This window comes from Lissotriton vulgaris, chromosome 5 (genome assembly GCF_964263255.1).
Source record: "Lissotriton vulgaris chromosome 5, aLisVul1.2, whole genome shotgun sequence".
In the NCBI taxonomy this organism is placed as follows: Eukaryota; Metazoa; Chordata; class Amphibia; order Caudata; family Salamandridae; genus Lissotriton; species Lissotriton vulgaris.
The window spans coordinates 1797819736-1797840800 of record NC_141693.1 but is presented as its reverse complement, the minus strand read 5'-3'; the positions used below and the strand labels follow the sequence as shown (position 1 = coordinate 1797840800).

The following is a 21065-nucleotide window of genomic DNA, read 5'->3' as shown; positions in this document are numbered from 1 at the left end:
AATTCTGACAATTATGCAACTAAGACTACAGTAGAGATTCTCAGAACGTATATGCAAAAACAATCACTTTCTTAGCCGTAAACCACTGCGATTTCAAACGAAAAATTGAATTATGGAAACTGCTAGTCAAAGAAAGACTTTCAGAATTCCGCAAAGAATAATTTCATAAACACCTTGCTTCTTCAAGGAACCATCCCCGACATCCTCAAAGATGGTCAGGTATCCCCCATTCTAAAGAAAGTATCAGCTGATCCGTCAGAATTTATTAACTATCACCATATATCCAACATTTCGACCCTGGCCAAATTGCTTGAAAAATCCAATCAGGCTTTCGATTGGGGCATAGTACCAAATCAGGCATGACCCACATCATAGAGGACGCCCTACAAATACTAGATCAAAACAAAACCTGTTTGTTATTCCTACTTGACTTATCCTCAGCCTTCGATACAGATAAACACAGCAACCTACGAGACCTCTTAAAATATAGAATGGGTCCATCTAGAACGGTGTTAAACTGGTTCACTTCTTTCCTCCAAGATCAACCAAGATTTATCCAACAGCAATCCAGTCACCTTGGGAGTTCCCCAGGGATCCTCCCTCTCCCCTACACTGGTCAATCTGTTTATGGAACCACTCACTGAGCTTCTCAACTCCTCCAACATCCAATATCACATGTACGCCGACGAGACACAGCTCTACATTAAGGTCGACACTCTTGAAGACATCAAGTCCCTTAACAACGCTCCAAAAAACACAGATCTGGCTGGCAAACAACCATTTAAAACTTCACACAAAAAACTGAATTTCTCCTTATCGCTCCCCCCAAACAAAGAGACACGATCCGTGAATGGATGCAGCACCTAACTGCACTCGATGGTCAACCTCTCATTATTGAGTCTGCGAAATCCCTAGGAATAACTCTGGATAACAATCTAAACATGCAGAAACACATCAGCGCGGCAAATAAAGCAGCTAATTTTCAGATGAACATACTAAGAAGACTGAAACCATTCATATCCGCAAATATCTATAAACCGGCAGTCCAAACCCTAGTAATTCCCAGAGTGGATTACGGGAGTGTCGCTCTTTGCGGCCTTCCCAGATCAACACTCCGCTAAGAACCTCAAACAATACAGCTGCTAGACTCATCACAGGCTCCAGAAGAAACTGTCACATTTCCCCCGACCTCCGTGTCCTTAACTGGTTACTTTTTGAGGCCAGAATCCATTTGAAAATTGTATGCATGACTCATAAGGCATTGCACCAAAGAACACCGAGATACATTGCTGAGAAACTAGTACTATCGGGTGGTAGCAGAACTACTAGGAGCTCTGATAATCTTCTACTAAAACCACAGCGTTTCTCAAAAAAAAAAAAACTTACAATCGTACCGTCTCAGGAATAGCCCCCAGGATTTGGAACGCCTTGCCCCAGAAACAAGATTGAATCCGTCCGCTGCTTTCTTCAAAAAAAGAAGTGAAAGAGATCCTCTTATCTCTCCGAACCTGTTGGGAAGCCAGACTGAATGAGTGGCCGGATTCCTTTTCGACCGCCTCCATCAAAACGAAGCAGTCGGAAAAAAATCCGACCGGCCCATTACAATGCAGCTCAAAAGGCTCTGACAGTCGGTCGGAGCCTTCCGAGCTGCATCGTAATCGGTCCCTTAAAGTTTTTCTTATTGTACTTTTGGTTCGGTTTACTACTATAAATGCCTCAAATGTATTTAATTATTTTTCCTTTGCACAGCAAATTTAGAAAGAGCAATTCTCGCTGTTTAGCTTTCTTTTGTACAGAACAAGTAGTAGGTAACGTTCGTAGAAAAAGAGCAGCAGCAATCAGTGGCTGTTGTAGAGAACGGGTTGCAGCCAAGACTGGGCGTTGGAAAGAATGGGAGGTGCAAAGGACCACATTAACAAAAATTCTTGAAGTTTATGCTTACAAAATTTCAACCGGGTTGAAAAACTTTAGAAGAAGGCGTGGCAACAATGTAAAAAAAATAATTTTAGTATTTGGGTTGGAAAATATTATTTAGAACGTTTAGTGCAAACCAGGATATTAATAACCATGTGTGTGATAAAAACATTTACAATGACCACCTCTCAGGAGCTCCCTTCTCCCCATTCAGACCCCAAATTTCCATTGGTGCCATCAGTGAAGTACTTTCCAGAATAGTAAATTTGCTACCATAAAATTCCACTAATCTGGATTCTGTCAACCATAATGATGAATTCAAGATTGTGATTGAATTTTCGTACTGCCTAGTTTCACTTCGGTGCACAAAGCTGCATGTGCATGTTCTATAAATACCAATTCCATATCACATTAGTTCTTTATAAACACCAGTCTATTATTTATTATCACTTTACATGCACCAATCTCCTTGGAGAACATGTCAGAGGTATCACTAGCATTTGAAGAGAACAAACAGCCAACCAACGTTTTGGAAAAGAATGGACAGTAGAGAACATTGGTGTCAACACACAAAATCAAATCTAAGAGCAGTCATAACTCAGTCACTCCGCCCAGCCACAACAGAAGCACAAGTTACTACTTGTGTAACGATATATCTGTAAGAGACATTAGTTAGTGATAGATTCCTTACCTTAGAATATCCCCAGGCGTCAGACTGGATCCGGAAATTTTTGCGTAGCAATATCCCTGCGCGCTGGTAGGCGTCGTCTGCGGCTCCGCGTCCGTCGTCGGCGTCGTGAGCGCCGGGATGACGTCATCGGAGTATATAGACGGCGCCCATGCGCGCTGACGTCAGTTCTGATAACACAGCTTTTCCGCGCCAGATACGCAGAGCCATGATAGAACTAACACTGGTGCCATTGAAACTAGGGCCCTGAAAGGGGATGACCCTAACCCTAAATATCGGTTCGCAGAACGGGGAGGATGGGAGGGCGGTAAGGAATCTATCACTAACTAATGTCTCTTACAGATATATCGTTACACAAGTAGTAACTTGTGCATCTGAAAGAGACACGTTAGTGATAGATTCCTTACCTTAGAATAGATACCCCAGCAATACCAACCCCGGTGGTGGGTCTGCGAACCAATATCACACCAGAAAGTCCTGGAGGACGGAACGGCCAAAGAAGCCATCCCTCCGGACTTGACTGTCCAGGCAGTAGTGTCTTGCGAACGTGTGCAGCGAGGCCCACGTGGCTGCCTGACAGATGTCCTGCAGGGGGACACCGCGGCCCAGGGCAGTTGTCGTTGCCGTGGCCCGAGTGGAGTGAGCCCGCAATCCAGCCGGGGGCTCCTTCCTCGCCATGGAGTAGCATGCTTGAATGCACAAGATGATCCACCTGGAGATGGTCCTCTTGTGTACAGCCTTTCCCTTCTTCGCGCCCACGTAACCAACGAAGAGTTGGTCATCCACCCGGAATTGGCGAGTGCGGTCCAGGTAGTAGGAGAGCGCACGTTTTGGATCCAGACGGTGGAGCCTCTCTTCCTCTTTCGAGGGATGCGGAGGCGGAAAGAAGGTGGGCAAGGTGATGGACTGCCCGATGTGGAAGGCCGTGACAACCTTGGGCAGAAAGGAAGGTCGTGTACGCAACACCACCTTATCAGGATGAACAGACAGGAAAGGCGGAGAAGAAGAAAGAGCCTGGAGCTCACTCACCCTCCTGGCAGAGGTGATGGCAACCAGGAAGGCCGTCTTCAGCGTAAGGAGGCGAAGAGGACAGTTATGAAGTGGCTCAAAGGGAGCACACATCAGATAGGTGAGAACAAGGTTCAAGTCCCACTGGGGCATCACGAAGGGAACAGGAGGGAACATGTGTGTGATGCCCTTCAGAAATCTACTCACTATAGGGGACTTGAACAAAGAAGGCTGATCTGGTAGCCTCAAGAAGGCTGAAAGAGCAGAGAGGTACCCTTTAAGAGTGCCCAGAGCAGAGCCCTGCTGGGCAAGGGAGAGAAGAAAGAGCAGCACTTCCGAAAGGGGTGCAGAGAGGGGATCCACAGCCTTTGCTGCGCACCATGCCACAAATCTATTCCACCGGCAGGCGTATACCGACTTTGTGGAGGGACGCCTGGCTGCCAGAATGATGTCACAGACTTCGGGAGGCAAGTCAAATGGCCTCAACTGCCGCCGCTCAATCTCCAAGCTTGTAGGTGGAGACTGGACAGGTTCGGGTGCAGGACCGTCCCCTGCTGCTGCGACAGAAGGTCCTCCCGAAGAGGCAGACGAATCGGGGGATCGACTGACATGCTGAGTAGCTCGGGATACCAGTATCTTCGAGCCCAGTCCGGAGCCACAAGGATAACTTGGGCCCGGTCGCGCTTGATCTTCTTCAGCACTCTGGGCAGAAGTGGTATAGGCGGAAAGGCGTACAACAGGCCGCAGCTCCACTCGCGACGAAAAGCGTCTCCGAGCGAGTGCCGCCTTGGAAACTCCAACGCGCAGAACTGCTGACATTGCGCGTTCTCTTCTGTGGCGAATAGATCTAACCAAGGCTCTCCCCACTGTCGAAAGAGACCTTGCGCCACGTCCGAGTTCAGACGCCATTCGTGATCCATCATGCACCGGCGGCTGAGTTCGTCCGCCCTGGCATTCAGAGAACCTGCCAGGTGTTGAACCACCAGAGTCACGCCCTGATGTTCCAGCCACTGCCAGAGGCGCAGAGCCTCCTGGCAAAGGGTCCACGACCCCACACCGCCCTGTTTGTTGCAGTACCACATGGCGGTGGTGTTGTCGGTGAACACTTGCACCACGCTCCCCCTGACAGAGGGGAGGAATGCCTTCAGTGCAAGACGAATCGCCCGCAGCTCCAGAAGGTTGATGTGGAGCCGGGACTCCGCCGGAGACCAGAGGCCTCTGATCTCCGCCTCTCCCATGTGGCCTCCCCAGCCCTGGAGGGACGCGTCCGTCACAACTACGTGCTCCGGCTGGGGTAGAGAGAGGGGTCTGCCACTGACCCAGTCGCGGTCCGTGAGCCACCACTGCAGTTGTCTCGCAGTGCCCTCCGAGATCAGGACATGATCGGACAGGTTGCCCTGATGCTGGGCCCACTGAAACTTCAGGTCCCACTGCAGAGCCCGCATCCGCCACCTGGCGTGACGCACCAGAAGGATGCAGGAGGCCATCAGTCCCAGAAGCCGCAGCGTCAACCTGACCGAGACCCGGGATAACGGCCCGAAGATAGGAATCAGAGCCTGAATATCCCGAACCCGCTGCTCGGGTGGGTAAACCCGAAACTGCGCCGAGTCGAGAACCGCTCCGATGAAAAGGAGCTTCTGAGAGGGACACAGGTGTGACTTCGGCACATTGATGGAGAACCCCAGCAAGTGCAGGAGGTCGGCCGTAGTCTGGAGGTGGCTGACGACTGTCTGGGGCGAGCCCGCCTTCAACAACCAGTCGTCGAGGTAGGGGAAGACTGACACCCCTTGCCTGCGCAGATGGGCTGCGACCACCGCCATCACCTTCGTGAACACCCGTGGGGCGCTGGTAAGGCCGAAGGGGAGCACGGTAAACTGAAAGTGCTCGTGGCCTACCGTGAACCGCAGGTAACGCCGGTGGGCCGGCAGGACGGGGATGTGGAAATAGGCGTCCTGCAAGTCCAACGCTACCATCCAGTCTCCTGGGTCCAGGGCAGCCAGGACCTGAGCCAAAGTGAGCATCTTGAACTTCTCCGTACGGAGGAAGCCGTTGACGTTCCGCAGATCCAAGATAGGGCGTAGGCCCCCTTTGCCCTTCTTGGGCACCAGAAAGTAGTGGGAGTAACAGCCACGTCCTACTTCTGGCCCAGGAACGCGCTCGATGGCCCTCTTGGCCAAGAGGGCCGAAACTTCCTCTTGCAGAAGTCGCAAGTGATCCCCCGACACACGGTGGCATTGAGGTGGCATGGATGGAGGGGAAGACTCGAAGGGGAGGGAGAAACCCCTTCGGACAATTTGCAGCACCCACCTGTCCGAAGTGACTGTATGCCAGTGGGAGAGGTGATGGCGAACCCTGCCTCCCACAGGCGTCACATGGGCCTGAAAACTCGGACTAGGAAGGTTTTGAGGCGGGGGCTGCTGAGGGAGGTGTGGACTGGCCTCGCCGCTGGCCCCGACCACCGCCACGGCGGTTCCCACGGCCGCCACCGCGTTGCTGAACATTCTGCGGCGCGTGGCTGACGGTCCGTGGTGGGGCGCCCCTTCCGTGGCCACGAAAGGAGCGAAAGGCACCCGATTGCTGGCGTGGGGCCGCAAGGCCCAAGGACTTGGCCGTGGCCCTGGAGTCCTTAAAACGTTCCAGCGCATGGTCTGCCTTGTCGCCGAAGAGGCGACGGCCATCAAACGGCATGTCCAGGAGAGTGGCCTGGACATCGGCCGAGAAATTGGCGGACCTCAACCAGGCGTGGCGTCGAACCGCCACCGTCGTTGCCATCGCCCTGCCCAGTGAGTCCGTGGTATCCAGCCCACACCGGATGGAAAAGCGTGCCGCATCTCGGCCGTCCGCAAGGGTTTGGCTGAGTTTAGCCCTGACCTCCTCAGAGCATTGTGGCAGCACCTCCGCAACCGTGTCCCACAGAGTGTGGGTGTAGCGGCCCAAGAGACAGTTGGTGTTCACTGACCGGAGCCCTAGGCTCACAGACGAGAAGACCTTCTTCCCGAACTGCTCAAATCTCTTGGATTCCCTGTCGGGCGGGGCCGACGGGAATGCGGACTGGGAGTTGGAGGCCTGGATGACCAGGCTCTCGGGGGTGGGGTGGGTGGACAAAAAGCAAGGGTCGCCCGGTGCCGGGCGGTAGCGTCTGGCCACGTTCCTATCCACAGGGGGACCTGTGGCGGGCTTGGACCAAGTGCCCAGCAGAACGTCACACAGGGCCTCATTGAACGGCAGAAGGGGCTCCGCGGAGCCGGACTGCTGTTTGAGTACCTCAGTGAGGAGGTTAGTCCTCACGGCCGCGACGGGGAGCTCAAGGTGTAGGGCCTTAGCTGCCTTCGTCAACACTACACTGTAAGCAGAACCCGCCTCCGAAGCCACAGTCGGGGGCGACGTAAATCCAGTGTCTGGCGATGTGTCAATACCACTGGCCTCCCCAAGCTCATATGTCCAGTCCTGATGAGACTGGCAATCACGTGCCAGAGGGTCCTCGGACCCCTCCCACTGCTCCTCGTCACCCAGCTCCTGGAGACCAGGATCAACAGCCAGGGCCTCCTCGTGGAGATAGAATTCTCCGACGGCCGACGGAATCGGCGCCCAGCGGCGCCCCTCCGACGCCTGAGGCGGACCGTAGGAAGCATTGGGGTCGGCAACCACTACGGCTGCCGGGGACGACACCTGAAGGGACGGCGCCGGTGAGGTCGTAAGGTCGACCGGCGAGGTCCCGGATCCGGAGCCGGATCCAGCGAGGTCGCGCGGCGCCGGGACCGAAGTCGCCAGCGGCGCCGGGGCCGAAGCACCCGACGTCGTCGGGGCCGAAGCGCCCGACCCGGAAGGACCTCCAGACGGAGCCGATCGGCCCGAAGGCGCCACGGGAACCGACTGAGGAGGGAGGGCCCTCATGGCCATGAGGTACCTCTCGACCTCCTCCTGCGACGCGCCGTGCCCAGGGACCCGAAGGTGTGGGGCAGGCGGCGACGCTTGCGACTCCCGCGGAGCCGCGCGGGCGGTGTCGCCCGAATCCCCGGTCGCATCGAGCGAGCGACGGGGCGGGTCGGAGGACCGATGGTGTCGCTCCGACCTCTCATGCCTCTTACCTGAGGACTTGGATCCAGACGATCGGTGACCACTCCCGGAGCGTCGATGACTCCGACCTCGCGACCTGTCCCTCGACCTCCCGTGGGACCGGGACCGGGACCTGGAGCGGCGCGGGGCTGACTGCCTCAGCTCGAGACGCTTGCGGGACCGCTCCCGCCTAGCCTTCGACGTCAGGGCCCGGCAGTCGTCACAGGTTCGATCGTCGTGGTCGAGGCCTAAGCACTTCAGGCACCGGCGATGGGGGTCCGTGACCGACATGAGTCGGCCGCACTTCGAGCAAGGCTTGAACCCGGGCATCCCTGGCACCGATAGTCGAGAATCGACTAAGTAGAGGATCAAAAAAGATCAAAAAAGTTTTCAGTCAAAAAGTGACTGGGGGTAGAGCTTCTTCCGGATCTGCGCTAGCTGGCGCGGAAAAAAGAAGAACTGACGTCAGCGCGCATGGGCGCCGTCTATATACTCCGATGACGTCATCCCGGCGCTCACGACGCCGACGACGGACGCGGAGCCGCAGACGACGCCTACCAGCGCGCAGGGGTATTGCTACGCAAAAATTTCCGGATCCAGTCTGACGCCTGGGGATATTCTAAGGTAAGGAATCTATCACTAACGTGTCTCTTTCAGATTGTTATGTTCAAAACATTTTAGAGTGAAACGAGTCTTCTAGAGAAGCAGATGTTCCTACCAGAATATCGCAAGACAACCTCTGCCAGATCCAACGCCCTAATAACCTTGAAAGGGTAGTCAGTGATGTTCTAGCAAACCAGGATGGCAACTAGTGTAATTTATTTTCTTTCAGTTACTTACCGACTTCCCCCATCACCCGTAGCCCCTCCTGGTAATTGGGCCCTCCTCTTCTCACGAATATTGTGACTTCATGTTCTTTCAGGGGACCCTGGTTATCCTTAATTGCTCTTACAATTCCCTAGAACAAAACATATTCGGTTACTACCCAAGCTGATACAACACACAGCAGGAAAGAAATTGTATTAAATCTCACTAATCAGCAATTAGGTCTGCCTGCAATCTGAGTTATAAACCAGACCTCCTTCCATTGCTTTCTTGTGCTTGGACTTCCATTCTATCTTACTGGAGGACTTCGGACTGCGAGTTTGACCTCTCACAAGCGTGATCTCGGGAAAGAGCATGCACCATCAACTTGGACCAGTACTTGGGAGTGTCCTGAAAATGTGCCTAGTGTTTCACGACATACAGCCTCGCTTCCCGATCCCGGATCGCCTTTGGGTGCATGAGAACACACCTGCTATAAGACTTCGAGGCATGTTCCAAGCCCAAACACCAGAGACCCAACTCGGGTGGGTCCATGCTCGACATCTGTTTTCTATAATCGCGGCATGGTTTGAAACCTACAGTCTTAAATGGGAACATAGCTCTTTAGCACACCGGATTCCATAATTTTTTTAGGATTTGTCCACAAACCAACACAATTGGAAGCAGAGCTCTGGAACCAAGTTAGAAGGCACGGAAATAATTAAATGGATGTTAGCGCTCAGAGAAGGCCGTTATACACGGTGGTTCAGCACTGTCATTTCTGGGGCAGCATATAGTCAACGCAGTGCTGCACAATGTCACTTAGTGGTGCGCACAGCATTGCTGGTGAAGCCTTTCCAGACCCAGTCTGGTGCTGTGGGAGTATTCTAAGGTGAGGAATATGCAGTTATTAGTATGCACCAGAAAGAAACTTTGCATGATAACTTTTCTAGCAATGAAAATTTATATTTGTGGACATTTCTTACTGAGAAGTAATAGAAAAAAAAATAACTTCAATTGGCACAACCTACCAATAGAGAGTTAAAAACATGTGAATGTCATTATTTAAATAAATATGGCTGAACATTCAAGTCTGTCGAATGGTAGTGCTCCACATGAGTTAAATATTGAGCTTTCAGCTTGACCAGAGTTGCTGCATTATGTACAGCAGTTAGCAGCAGCACCAGCATATTCCATCTTGTAAATATTTTGTTTTGTTCAGTGGCTCTGTATTATTTTAAGATACTAATCTGCCAGTGATAAACACACTGTAGATCTTTGGATAAGTGTAAAGCAGTGTTTCTTTAATGACAAGTTCATGAGATCTTTGAAGAACTTTCATTAAAGAAAGGGGAAAAATGGCGACCATGCAGTTAATTAAAAAAGCCTCTACACTACATTTAAATGGCAATTGCTAAGGTCTCTTATTCTATTCACCGATTTTGTAAAGCGAATGGCTACCAAAACATCAGCCTTCTCAGCGCTATCAGAGTGATTGGAGTGAGTGCATAAAAGAGCTAGAAAGATTAAGAGAAGAGATAAGTCTCAATTTTTTTTTCTGAAAGTCATGAAATCTTGCTTCTTTTCGGAGGCTAATAAGTAAAGTGTTCAGGAGCTTGGGTGCAAGGTAAGTTAAAGACCAGTCTTTTCTCCGGACTCTCTTGATTGTTGGGACAAGGAGCAGCTCAAGGTTGTTTGACCTCATGTCCCTGTTGTCATGGTAGGTATTGTCCAATTGCCGAAGAACAAAAGGATATGTGTTGTGCATTGCCCGATGTATGATGCAAGGTGCCTTGAACTGTACCCTGCAGCTTATGGGCAATCAGTGAAGAGTTTTGAGCGCAGAACCTACGAAGTGTATTTTCAGAATACCCAAAAGAGAGTTCTGAATAATTTAAAGTTTTTTAGTCACGGACTTTTGACTGCCTATATTAAGTGAATTACTATAATCAAGGTGAGACAGGATGAAGTCTTGAAGCACAATTCTATGGGACTCTGTCGAGAGCCATTTCAGGACTTTTCTCAGGCCTCTCAAGAGGCCAAAACAGCTACCAGACACCTTTTCTACTTGGGCGGCCATGGTTAGCCGATTGCTAAGGATTATCCCTAGGCTCTTTACTTCTGACTTGGGGACTGGATGTTCTCCTAGAAGAGATGGCCAGATGATCTGATCCCAGAGCATTGGTTTCTTCCCCAATATTAAAACCTTGGTTTTTTTCTTCATTCATCTTTAAGTAACTGGCTGTCATCCACTCAGACACCTTTTCTAAGTAGCAGTGGAGTCTCACAGAAATAGAGCTCATGGCTGGTGCCAGTGTGACAATAGATATCATCTTAAAACCAAAGGAACAGATATCTGATAACAGGCAAATATAAATGTTAAAAAGTGTAGGACTCAGAGAAGTCCTGTGGAACTTGACAGTACAGCTAATGGCTGGACAACATGAATGACCCCTTGCTAACCTGAAAACTGTGTCCGTCCAAAAATGAGGCAAGCCACCTGAAGGCCTTCCGTGTAATACCAGCTTCTTCCAATGGATGAAGAAGAATAGGGAAGGAAACCGCATCAAAGTTAGGGGTGGGCGGAATTTGCGTAATAGTGTACGCAAAACTGTGAAAAGGCCAAAAATCTCTGCGAACACGCGAAATTGCTTGTTCGCGATGCTTTTTTACTGTTCGCAATCGCTGTTCGCGTGCTCGGGGGGGAAATATCTTGCGAACACGCATTTGAGAAAGCGAACAAGCAAAAAAATTTGCGAATTCGCGGAATGCAGAATTTTGGGCAATTTTGCGTCCTCCGCAGAACGCAAAATTACCCAAATTCCGCAAACGGAATTTACCGCCCAGGCCTAATCAAAAGCAGCACCGCTGATCCACCCTGGTCCTTATAATTTTGAGATCCTCTGTTGACCTCAAAAGAGCCGTTTCGGTGCTGCAACCAGCAAGAAAACCTGTCCTGGTAGGATGAATATTGTTGGTTTGCAGAAAATCTGTGATGTGCCTATTTACTATTTTTTCTAGAATTTTGCAAACATTAGGCAGTAGGGAAATACGTCTATAATAACATCTCAGAACACCAAAGTTCTTCAGGGAAAGAGGACACAGATTGGTCAGGGTGGGGAGCATCACATTGCTGCCCCTCTACCTAACACCCCCCCACCTCCAAACAAAATGTCAATTTAAAATGGGTCACGCAGTGAGCCCAGTTTAATTAAGATTTCCACACATTTATCAAACAGTGACCGTTAGGACTGCTGAAAATAAAAGGCTGCTGTGCAAATGACTGGGCATCGGATTTAATCATCGTTACGTTACAATTGAAATGTTTTGGAGAGGGAGTAACTGTGAAAGAGAAAGAAAGTTAAAGATGGCATGGGGCAGACTTTGATCCCACCCCAACGTCTTAAAACTATTACAGCTACAACATATATTACACTATTCAACATTGGAACATGCAACTGAGCATTTTGCACAAGTATATTTCTTACCTTGAATGTAGCAGCTACATTTGTGAAGTTGGCAATACTGCCTCCAATAATCAGGACCTTGCCTAAAGGGTGAAAGGACAGTGTTTCAACTAGAAATGTTTGATGCAAAGTCTTCAAAGATCAACATTCTGTACACAGACTGTGAAGGACAGGGGAAAAGACAGCTGGGGGAGTGAGATTTTGATTTCACTGCTAGCCGAATCTAAGAAAACATTTATAGGATGCATGAGAAGGTTATTCCAACACATCGCAGCCAAGGTTTTGTGGATTTGTAATGAGTAAAAGATCATTGCCCTCATTGGGTCAAAGCTCACTCTCAGCCAATTAAAACTGAACATGCAGTCCCCACTTAGGGAACAATGGGCGTGCAGGGGGGTAGGGGAAAGATCTCAGAGCTAATACGGGCTATCAGTCCCTCTACATTCAGAAGAATTTAGGTTGAATGATGATGTAATTATCTTACCGTCAACGTGCTTCTCTCGAGTCATGAGGGACAAAATTGTCTTGGCGTAATCATATGTCTGTTGCTCACTGGGGGCACCAGAATATTCCCCATAGTTTGCCAGTTCATCAACTCCACCAAGGTCACAAATAGTGTCACTGAAGAAAGAGGAAGCACATCTGATCATGCAGGCATTTACCAGAGGTATCCATTACTTGCTGCACAGAAGACTTCACCATACAGTTAGCCTATACCTCACCAGACAGTAAAGAGGAGGACAAGCCTATACAATTCCAGAAAGCACACTAGAATTTTTCTATATATACACATGCAACATTTGCATCAGAAGCTTCAAAATGGTAACACAAAAGCATTTGGTTCAGGAAAATAAACATTGTACAGCAACGCATAATATCCCTGGATGTAAAACTCTAACAGATCCAATGGATGAATGGAGTGGAAAGGAGGTCCTGTGCCATAAAGCATGCTAAAACAGGTAAAAAAAACGATTGAACGTGGCATCCTTGATAAAACTTCAAAATCAGTCAGCTGTGACCAATTTTGCACTCACAGTAACCCAGCATCATTGGAATGTAAACTACTGACCTGCTCAACTCAGTGTATTGCTATATCGTGATACTGCAAACTAATAGTCAAACTCTATTCTAGTTATTTGCACCACAGCACTAATGATCTTCAAGAAAAATAAATGTTTTTGTAGTTAATTAAAAATGTTTATATGGTTTCTTTCCATAGAACCAAAGAACTGCCCCGAAGGTTTATGCAGAGGGCTAATGTCCTCCATCCCCCCAAAAGTGTCCTTAAACTTGATCAGAGTTCCTCATTTTTCTTAACCAGGTCCTAATGGAGCTTGCCATATACCTACCATAAAGCCTTCGATACAGACTACGCTTTTTCAGCTCTTCTGCCTTTCTCTACCTCCCAGCTCACCATTCTTCTCATTCATGGGGCTGCTAGGCATTTTCTATGAAATAAAAGTGATAGCAAGAGCTCAAGGGGCAGCGCCAGCTCTTTACCTGTAGACAACAGAAGCGCCCCCACCAGCCACCATGGTCCAGATTCGTCCACGTGGGTTCAAGATGGTCAGCTTCAGGCTGGCACCACTCTTGGCATCCAAGTCGGCAATGTAGGCTTCCTGCAAGCAGAAGCAGAGATTCTTTTGAAGACGGTCAAAGGAGAACGGGGTTCAAGTAACAAGTAGGTAGGCCGGGTAGAGCAGGTCTTTCAGCTACATAGTAACTGAACTGTAAAAATGCAATTCGGAAATTACTAAAATAAACAAAAGGGGTATTTGTAGTATACCAGGGATCTGAAACTGACAGATTATAACACTTTGGCCCAAAAGCCTCCAAAGCAAGGTAAGCTACACCTAAGGCCTGCCAGTGTGGATTTTTTATTAGCATTTAAGCAAACAGCAAACAAACTGGTTGTGTACCGGCACAGGAACAAACACGCTGGAGTTTTAAGAACGCTAAATATCACTTTGCTAGTATAGGAGTGTACAGTCCAAGGATTTATAAATATGTTGGCCATAGGAATTCTCCCAGTGTCACCCTGTCATAATAAACTTGGAGCCAGTGCCCAGCCTACCCCACATCCGCCAGTGTGGAATAAACCTACGTGGGGCAAACCGAGATCAGGTTTTGAACCCCCAGAAATTGCTCAATGGTGGACTTTACAAGTTTTCTGACAGAGTGCTAATTTTGAGTCAATTCTGATGAGGATGGTATGCTTGATTGCGTTGTTCAGAAGCAGTTCCAACACTTTATTTTGCTTTCCTATTTTGACCCTAGACTTCGATTATCTTCACTGATCATTGGTGTCAGTTATCACATTAATGCAGTAAAACACTGACTGATAGATTATAGATATGCCGGAGACGCCAACAGAGATGGCACTAAAAGACCATTCATGATGTAGTAGTATGCACCCTTAAAAAGCTAATATTCATTCAGACTAAATTGTGCATATTGCATATTTTGCTCATCACTACGTAAATATAAAGTAGAATCAGCTGTACCGGGCTCATAAGAAATGAACAGAACACTCCGGCTCACAAATAAAACAGACTAAGTACATGCTTGTATCAGTTTGAATAGACAGAATTTCAGGAAAACGTCCTTGGAAGGAAAAAAAAAAAGTATGACGGGAATGCATCAGGAGTTTCTCGGTACATTTTAACATATCCGCATCAGTGGTTTGTTTTTTGATTTTGTAAACATGGTCTACTTAACCAAAGCAACTGACTGCATACATTTAGGTTTCTGTGATCTCAAAGAGCATCTAGAGCAACTGGTGGATCTTTCTGACAGTTAGCGCCTCATTCAGAGTGGAGCATACACCCCATCCGCACTTGTTTGATACGGTTTGCACAGACTGACATTTTCAGTAAATCTGCGGGTCTGATGCATGTTTAATGCATAAAAAAACAAACTGAAAATCTATCAGCCAAAAACACCTACAGGAAAATGTTTATAGTAACAAGGCAAGAAAATGTGAAAGCAGCAAAACCTTTAGATCTGAAAAGGAAAAAAAAACAACAACGCAGAAATGTATTCTTGAGTGCTAATCACTAGGTTTGAAGTTAACTTCCCACTTGCTTTTTTTGCTTCTCTCAGAAGAATCCCTCCTACCTCACCCACGCAATGGAAAAATCCCTTCTTCGACACCGGGACACATTTCTGGGACAATGGCTTCCTTTCCCCACCCTGGAAAGGACTTAGGCCTGCTCTTGACTAAATAACTCTGACCATTTCAGGGGAAGAATTCAGCTAGCCAAACCTTGGTGAACACCTACGGAATTGCTCCCCTCAGGGTGTTCCGCTACTTAGGCAGGCATCCCAGTCACAGAATGACCACACCCATTTCAATGAGTAGTAGGACTATTTACATGAGGGTAAACGGTTTGCAGGTGTAAACATGTTATAACAAACACTAGTTTACATGCACTACCAAAGTTACTATATGCAGGTTCAATTTAGGCGTGTACTTACCATGAGTCGTAAAAAAAAAAAAACCCTGAAATCTCTAACTCAATTTCAGCTTGTCGCATTTACTTCCCCACACAAGGTAGAATAGGTGGCCATTCGTCTACTAACATAACAAGAGAGTGGGTGTTCCCTGGGAATAGACAGCAAGTCGTGTTTTCAGTTGAAAATACCCTGAAAACAATTTTTTTTTTAAATGCATTGTGGGCTCCTCCTCCTCACCCACATTACACTCTTCCTTCCTTTCTCATGTTTTTTCATTGGTTTTTGGAAATGGCCATCTTTTTGACGATGCCTGCCGTTCCCTTTTTTTATTGTTCAGACTGAAAAAAATGACGACTCAGAAAATGAATTAGCAAAAGTGTACAATGATGCCTCGCAGCCCAACGGAAAGATTTGTTTTGAGACTTTTGGATAACAGAGGATTCTGATACAAAGCGATGTAACTAGAGGGATGAATGACAAAAGAGAAAATAGAAAAGGGGTGATGGCAGACTGCAGTCCTGTACTTTAACATTTGGGGCCACATGTATCAAGATTTTGTCCAGTTGCAAACGGGCTGATTAGCAGAATTGGTCCATTTGCACCTACAAAAAAGCATTATGATATGTATCAAACCCAAATTGCATGTTACCGAATCGGAACTTTGGTTTGCCACCATACACCGATTCAGTATTTGGAACGGGCGTTCCTTCTAAATACCGAATCGGAATGGTATGCATCAATGTTTTGCGACTGAATTCTGGTCAGAAAACAATTTACTGCCTAACCTGGTGCTGTCATCCGTCAATGAGTGATGCATCTGAGTAGTTCAGACTTTGTCTCAAGCCAATGTCTCCAGCTTCTTGAGGGAGACAAGGGCGCATGCAAACAGGAAATCTGAGGAGAAAGTGTCTACAGCTCTCATGTGGAGGGGAGCACTGGGAAAAACTGGGCATGAGTGTTGCTATGTTCAAGGTGAACAGAACTGAGAACTGAAGTGCAAAGAGGACAAAAATACCTCAGCCAAAGTCACTAACATTTTAAAATGGTGACTGAAAAAGGAGGACTGCAGGGGCCTATAGTCAGACTAGTAAGATTACTAAGTAACAAGAGATTCCCTCCCCACCCACCATTTAGTCCAGCTGTCAAGAGTGACATAACGTAAATGCACAAGAGCCCGGCAAAGAAAGTGAATGTGAACCGGACACTGATAACCCCTCGGAGGTGCGTTAGAAATCACACACACACAACAAAAATGTAAACTAGAAACCGTAAACTACAAGACTTTTATTGCTAAGCCTAAAGGCATGAAAATACCTCTCATTGGCCGACATGAATAAAGCAGCAGGCAATTTCGAGAAAGGAGGAGGTTGCTACTTTAATAAGAGAAATTTGACAAATTGCCTGGCAGTGTTAATTGTAAAGGAAGAGATGCTACATGCCTATTAACCACTGTGTTAGACATCAGGAAATATGTGGATCAGCTAAGACAGAGGTTTCTCAAAATTAAACAGTTGAAAATAAATGCAAAGAAAAAGATGCCAATAGACAACATCAGGGTGATTGGAATTAAGCATGGGCGGAAAATCTGTTTCGCTCGCGGATTTTGCGGATTTTCGGTAAATTTGCAATCCGCAAGATTCGCGAATCTCCCGCAAAATCCGCAAATCCGCGAGCAGCGGATTTTGCTCGCACTGTTCGCGTGAGTTCGCGGCTTCCCAGTACAACTTCGCGCCCCGCGAATAAGTGCAAAATTGCAGAAATACGATCTTAGCAAAACTGAAACTACTTACCAGGTTCAAAAGTTCAGGCTCATCATTAGTAGCCATTTCCTGTAGTGCTTCCTGAGGGGCCCCTCCAGAGTTCAGTTGCCAGTTGCAACTATTATGTGACCCTGCTCTGAACCTCAGAATAGTTACACATATGCCACAAAGGTCCTGAATTACAGCTAAGGGAGACAAGCAGGAGCCAGGCTGGAAGTTCAAATCCATTAATCAGCCCCTAATTCATTATTGTCAGTTGGGGCAGGGCAGGTGTTGTAACTAATTTTGCAACAATGAAAGCACTTAGCAAGTGCAAAAGATCACTAATCAGGAAGCACTAAGGAAGCAGGTGCCAGCTAAAAAAATATTCTGTGACACATTAATCAGCCCCAAATTAATTCAGGACACTTGAGGCAGGGAAGGTGTGCTTGCGTTGCCACAATAATGTACACTGACTGGACAACCAGAGGGTGCTGTGATGAAACAGAGGGTGGCATGGGTGGGCCAGAGGGTGGCATGAGTAGTCAGAGTGGCAGTGGTGACAGAGAGTGGCAGTGACGAAGAAGAGTGTCCCAAACAGGTTGGACACGTAGAAACAACAAGTTCGCGAAACTTGCGACCCGACAGGTAAGTTCGCAATTTGCGAAATTGTACAAAACCCTCGCGAACTGGCAGAAACCCGCGCAAACACAAAAAAAAAATCCGCAAATTCGCGAGAATTCGCGGATTTTGCGGATTGCGAGTTCGCAAATCCGCAAAATTCGCAAACGCGAGATTCGCAAAATTCGCCCATGCTTAATTGGAATAGAACAAACTCAGGCGCTAAACCTACTGAACAATGCAGCATACAATGGCATCAAGAAGATTTACTGGTGGAATAGCCAAGTTTTTAAGCTTTTCCAAAATTCAAGCAGGTTTGATTTATTCTGGAGTTCCACAGCCTTGCTGTGCAGGTTACAAAACTCTTCCCACCCCATAATGCTCTTTTGAATTTGGGGACTATGAGATTACCACTAGAGGAACGGAGAGATCTTGTTGGGGTGTAATGTCAGAAGCTTTGTGCTAGATAGGCTGGGCCCAAGCCATGTAGGGACTTAAACATACAAAGGGACTTGAACTGGATGTGCTCTCCAATAGGGAGCAAATGTTGTTGAGCCAAGGCTTGAGACACAGACTTTTGTCTGGTAATGTCCAGAAGCAGTCGTGCGGCTGCATTTTTAAAGCATCTGTAGCTTGTTCAGTAAGCGTTTTTTAATGTTTGTGAACAGTGCATTACAAAAGTCTAATTAGGAGGTAATAAGAGCCATGACTACTGTTTTTACAAGGCCATTGGAATGTAGGACAGAACCTTCCCAAGAAGTTTCAAGATGAAAAGACATGATAAAGAAGTGATCTGGGTAATCTGACCCTCTAAGATAAATTGGTGTAAATAATTACCCCCAGGTTTCCAAGATCTGGAGGCCCACAAATGGGAGACTAGAAGGAAGCATTGTTGCCAAACAATAGAACCTTGGTTTTTCAAGAGTAACTTCAGACAACTGTCCAACATCCAACTGCCTATATGAAGCATAAAGTCATGAAATGTAACTGCGGTGGCATCTGGATTAACAGCCACCCACACGACGATCTGAGTATCGTCGGAGTAGAAGACTAGAGCAAAACCATTCGATTTAATCAGACCCGCCAGCGGGGTAACATAGAGATTGAAGAGAGTGGGGCTTAAGGAAGACCACTCTGGCACCCCACATGACAAAGAGAAAGACCGTGATGAAAAATCTCCACTGTTAGAAAAGATGGTAAGAGTGACAAGACTGTCTTTAATTCTGATTGAGGCAAGTCGGTCAACCAGGTGGTCATGGTTGACCGTGTCAAACGCGGCCAAGAGGTCTAATAAAATCAGGGCTTCCTAATTTCTACAGTGGCAATAATGAATGCATGCTCTGTGCTAGGAGGACTACGAAACCCAAACTGAGTTACGTTTAAAATCGGATTGCTATTTATAAAAGGTGGTCAATTCCTGATTGATGGCCTTCTCAACAGTTTTGGCTGGGAATGATAAACGGGAGAGCGACCTGTAGTGGTTAGGGTCGCTTGCATCGAAGTTAGTTTTTTTTTGGAGCGGATAGATGGAAGCTATTGTCTACTCCTTTGAAAAATATCTCGAACTGAATATTTGATTAAAGATGCAGGTAGAGGTGAGCAGCATTAACCTTGGGTACAAGAAGCATTATGGGGGGACCGGGCTCCCGTGGAGATCAGATGTTTGATTTCCTAAAACAAGTTAAATCTTGATCTACAGTCAAAACAGAAAATATCGATAAGGTGCTAAATTCTTCATATAAAAAAAAGACTTGCCGGTAGGCAAAGAAGAATCAACAGCTGCTGCATCATGGAGCGGTTACCTGCCTAAGAGATTCATGGACACCTCAGTTATTGAAGAAGGGCTCATGGCTACCTGGCCAGTTGTCTGGTCAAGGGATTGATTTGCTACAAAAAAAAAAAAAAAAAAAAAAGAGTTTTATACGGATTTGATTCTGTCTTGGAAAAAAGATACCAGGTTATTGCAGAGAGTGTTTAACTGTTACAGACATTTCCTTAGAGGAGTTTTTATAGCTTCAATTTTGGCTGTGAAATAATGAGTTTTTTCAACTTGGATAAGCTTTTTGTAAGTTTGAATAGAGGCTTTATAAGTTTCTTTGCCATCACTCTTAATACAACCTCACTTTTCTTTCTAAATCTACGACATTTCTGTTTTTGATGTCAAAGGTTTTCGTTGAACCAAGGTTTTGGAGGGTTGGTCTTACAGTTGCGATGTCTTTTAACTGGGGTCAACTGGTTTAAGGAACATGGCAGCCATTGATTGTAATTACAGATTGCAGAGTCTAAATCAGAAGGAATCTCGTCCGGGAAAGAGGATTGTTGGCAAAATGGTCTCTGTACCAGCAGAAAGAAGTCATCATAGGATGCATGAGGAGAACCACGCTGCTGCAGTTTCTTAAATCGATCCTGCTGTGAGACTAAACTCGATCAACGCTACTAAGAGGAGAATCCTGAAACCAGAGACATAAAGTAATCCTAAACAACAGATACAGATTGATATAACCCTGCAGCCTGCCTTCCCAACTAGGAGAGGAAGACAAAAGTGACTGAGATTTTGTCCTCCATCAGTGGTTAAATGGCAGAATCAAATGTTACAAACATGCACACCAAAAAGATGAAGTGGGTCATGCAGCAACAAAACAGTGAAGCTTTAATAGTAAGCAATGAGATAATCCACATGTAAGAAAGGACATTTTGATACAACATTTTGCATCCCGGGGCAGTACCCTTTTGATGTTATGGTTGTGCCATCGCAGTAGGAGATGGAGCCATGAATGCAGAATGGCGAATAAACATTGAAGTAAAAAAGGCACGCTTAGCTGGATACTTTTTGAAGGTTACTGAACGATAGTGGGAATTAGAAAGAAAAGAAATTCAACTACCTGTACAGGCATCTGGGAAGGAAGCATGGTGGGGTAAGCTTTGTTTTCAATACACATGAAAAGCTAGAGGACTTTAGTATAAATGCATCAAGCACCTGAGCTCACTGAAGGTATTTCTGAGAGTTGAGAATAAATGCAAAGTAATGGAAAGGAGAAAGGAATGGGTTTGAAAGAGAAAGAAGTTTCCAACAAAAAACAATATGCAAAGGAAGATCTACACTGTGAATCCAGAGCCAAACTCAAACTTGTCTCACTAACTGTTAAAGGTTTAAACAAGCACTCCATGCATTCTTAAGCGACACTAAAGAACAGATTGGTTGCAAAAAATATATCATGTATATGAAGATGCAAAAGATGTCCAGCGAGTCCTACCTGACCCTGCACTGTGTGGTAGCCTGAGCTCAAAGTAATGCAGTAAGGATTCTCATAC

At 46.9% G+C, this 21065-nt stretch overlaps 1 protein-coding gene across 2 annotated transcripts in view; it reads right to left on the bottom strand.

The window, feature by feature from the left end:
* The window catches only part of ACLY (ATP citrate lyase), a 320315-nt gene that overhangs the window by 172860 nt on the left and 126390 nt on the right, over positions 1 to 21065 (bottom strand). For both annotated transcript variants that reach the window (XM_086924155.1, XM_086924154.1), the window contains exons 8-11: positions 13438 to 13556; positions 12422 to 12558; positions 11959 to 12020; positions 8507 to 8624 (exon numbers count right to left, since the gene is read on the bottom strand). In XM_086924155.1, coding sequence (XP_086780281.1) covers positions 8507 to 8624; positions 11959 to 12020; positions 12422 to 12558; positions 13438 to 13556 — 436 coding nt within the window. The remainder of the gene's footprint in view (positions 1 to 8506; positions 8625 to 11958; positions 12021 to 12421; positions 12559 to 13437; positions 13557 to 21065) is intronic.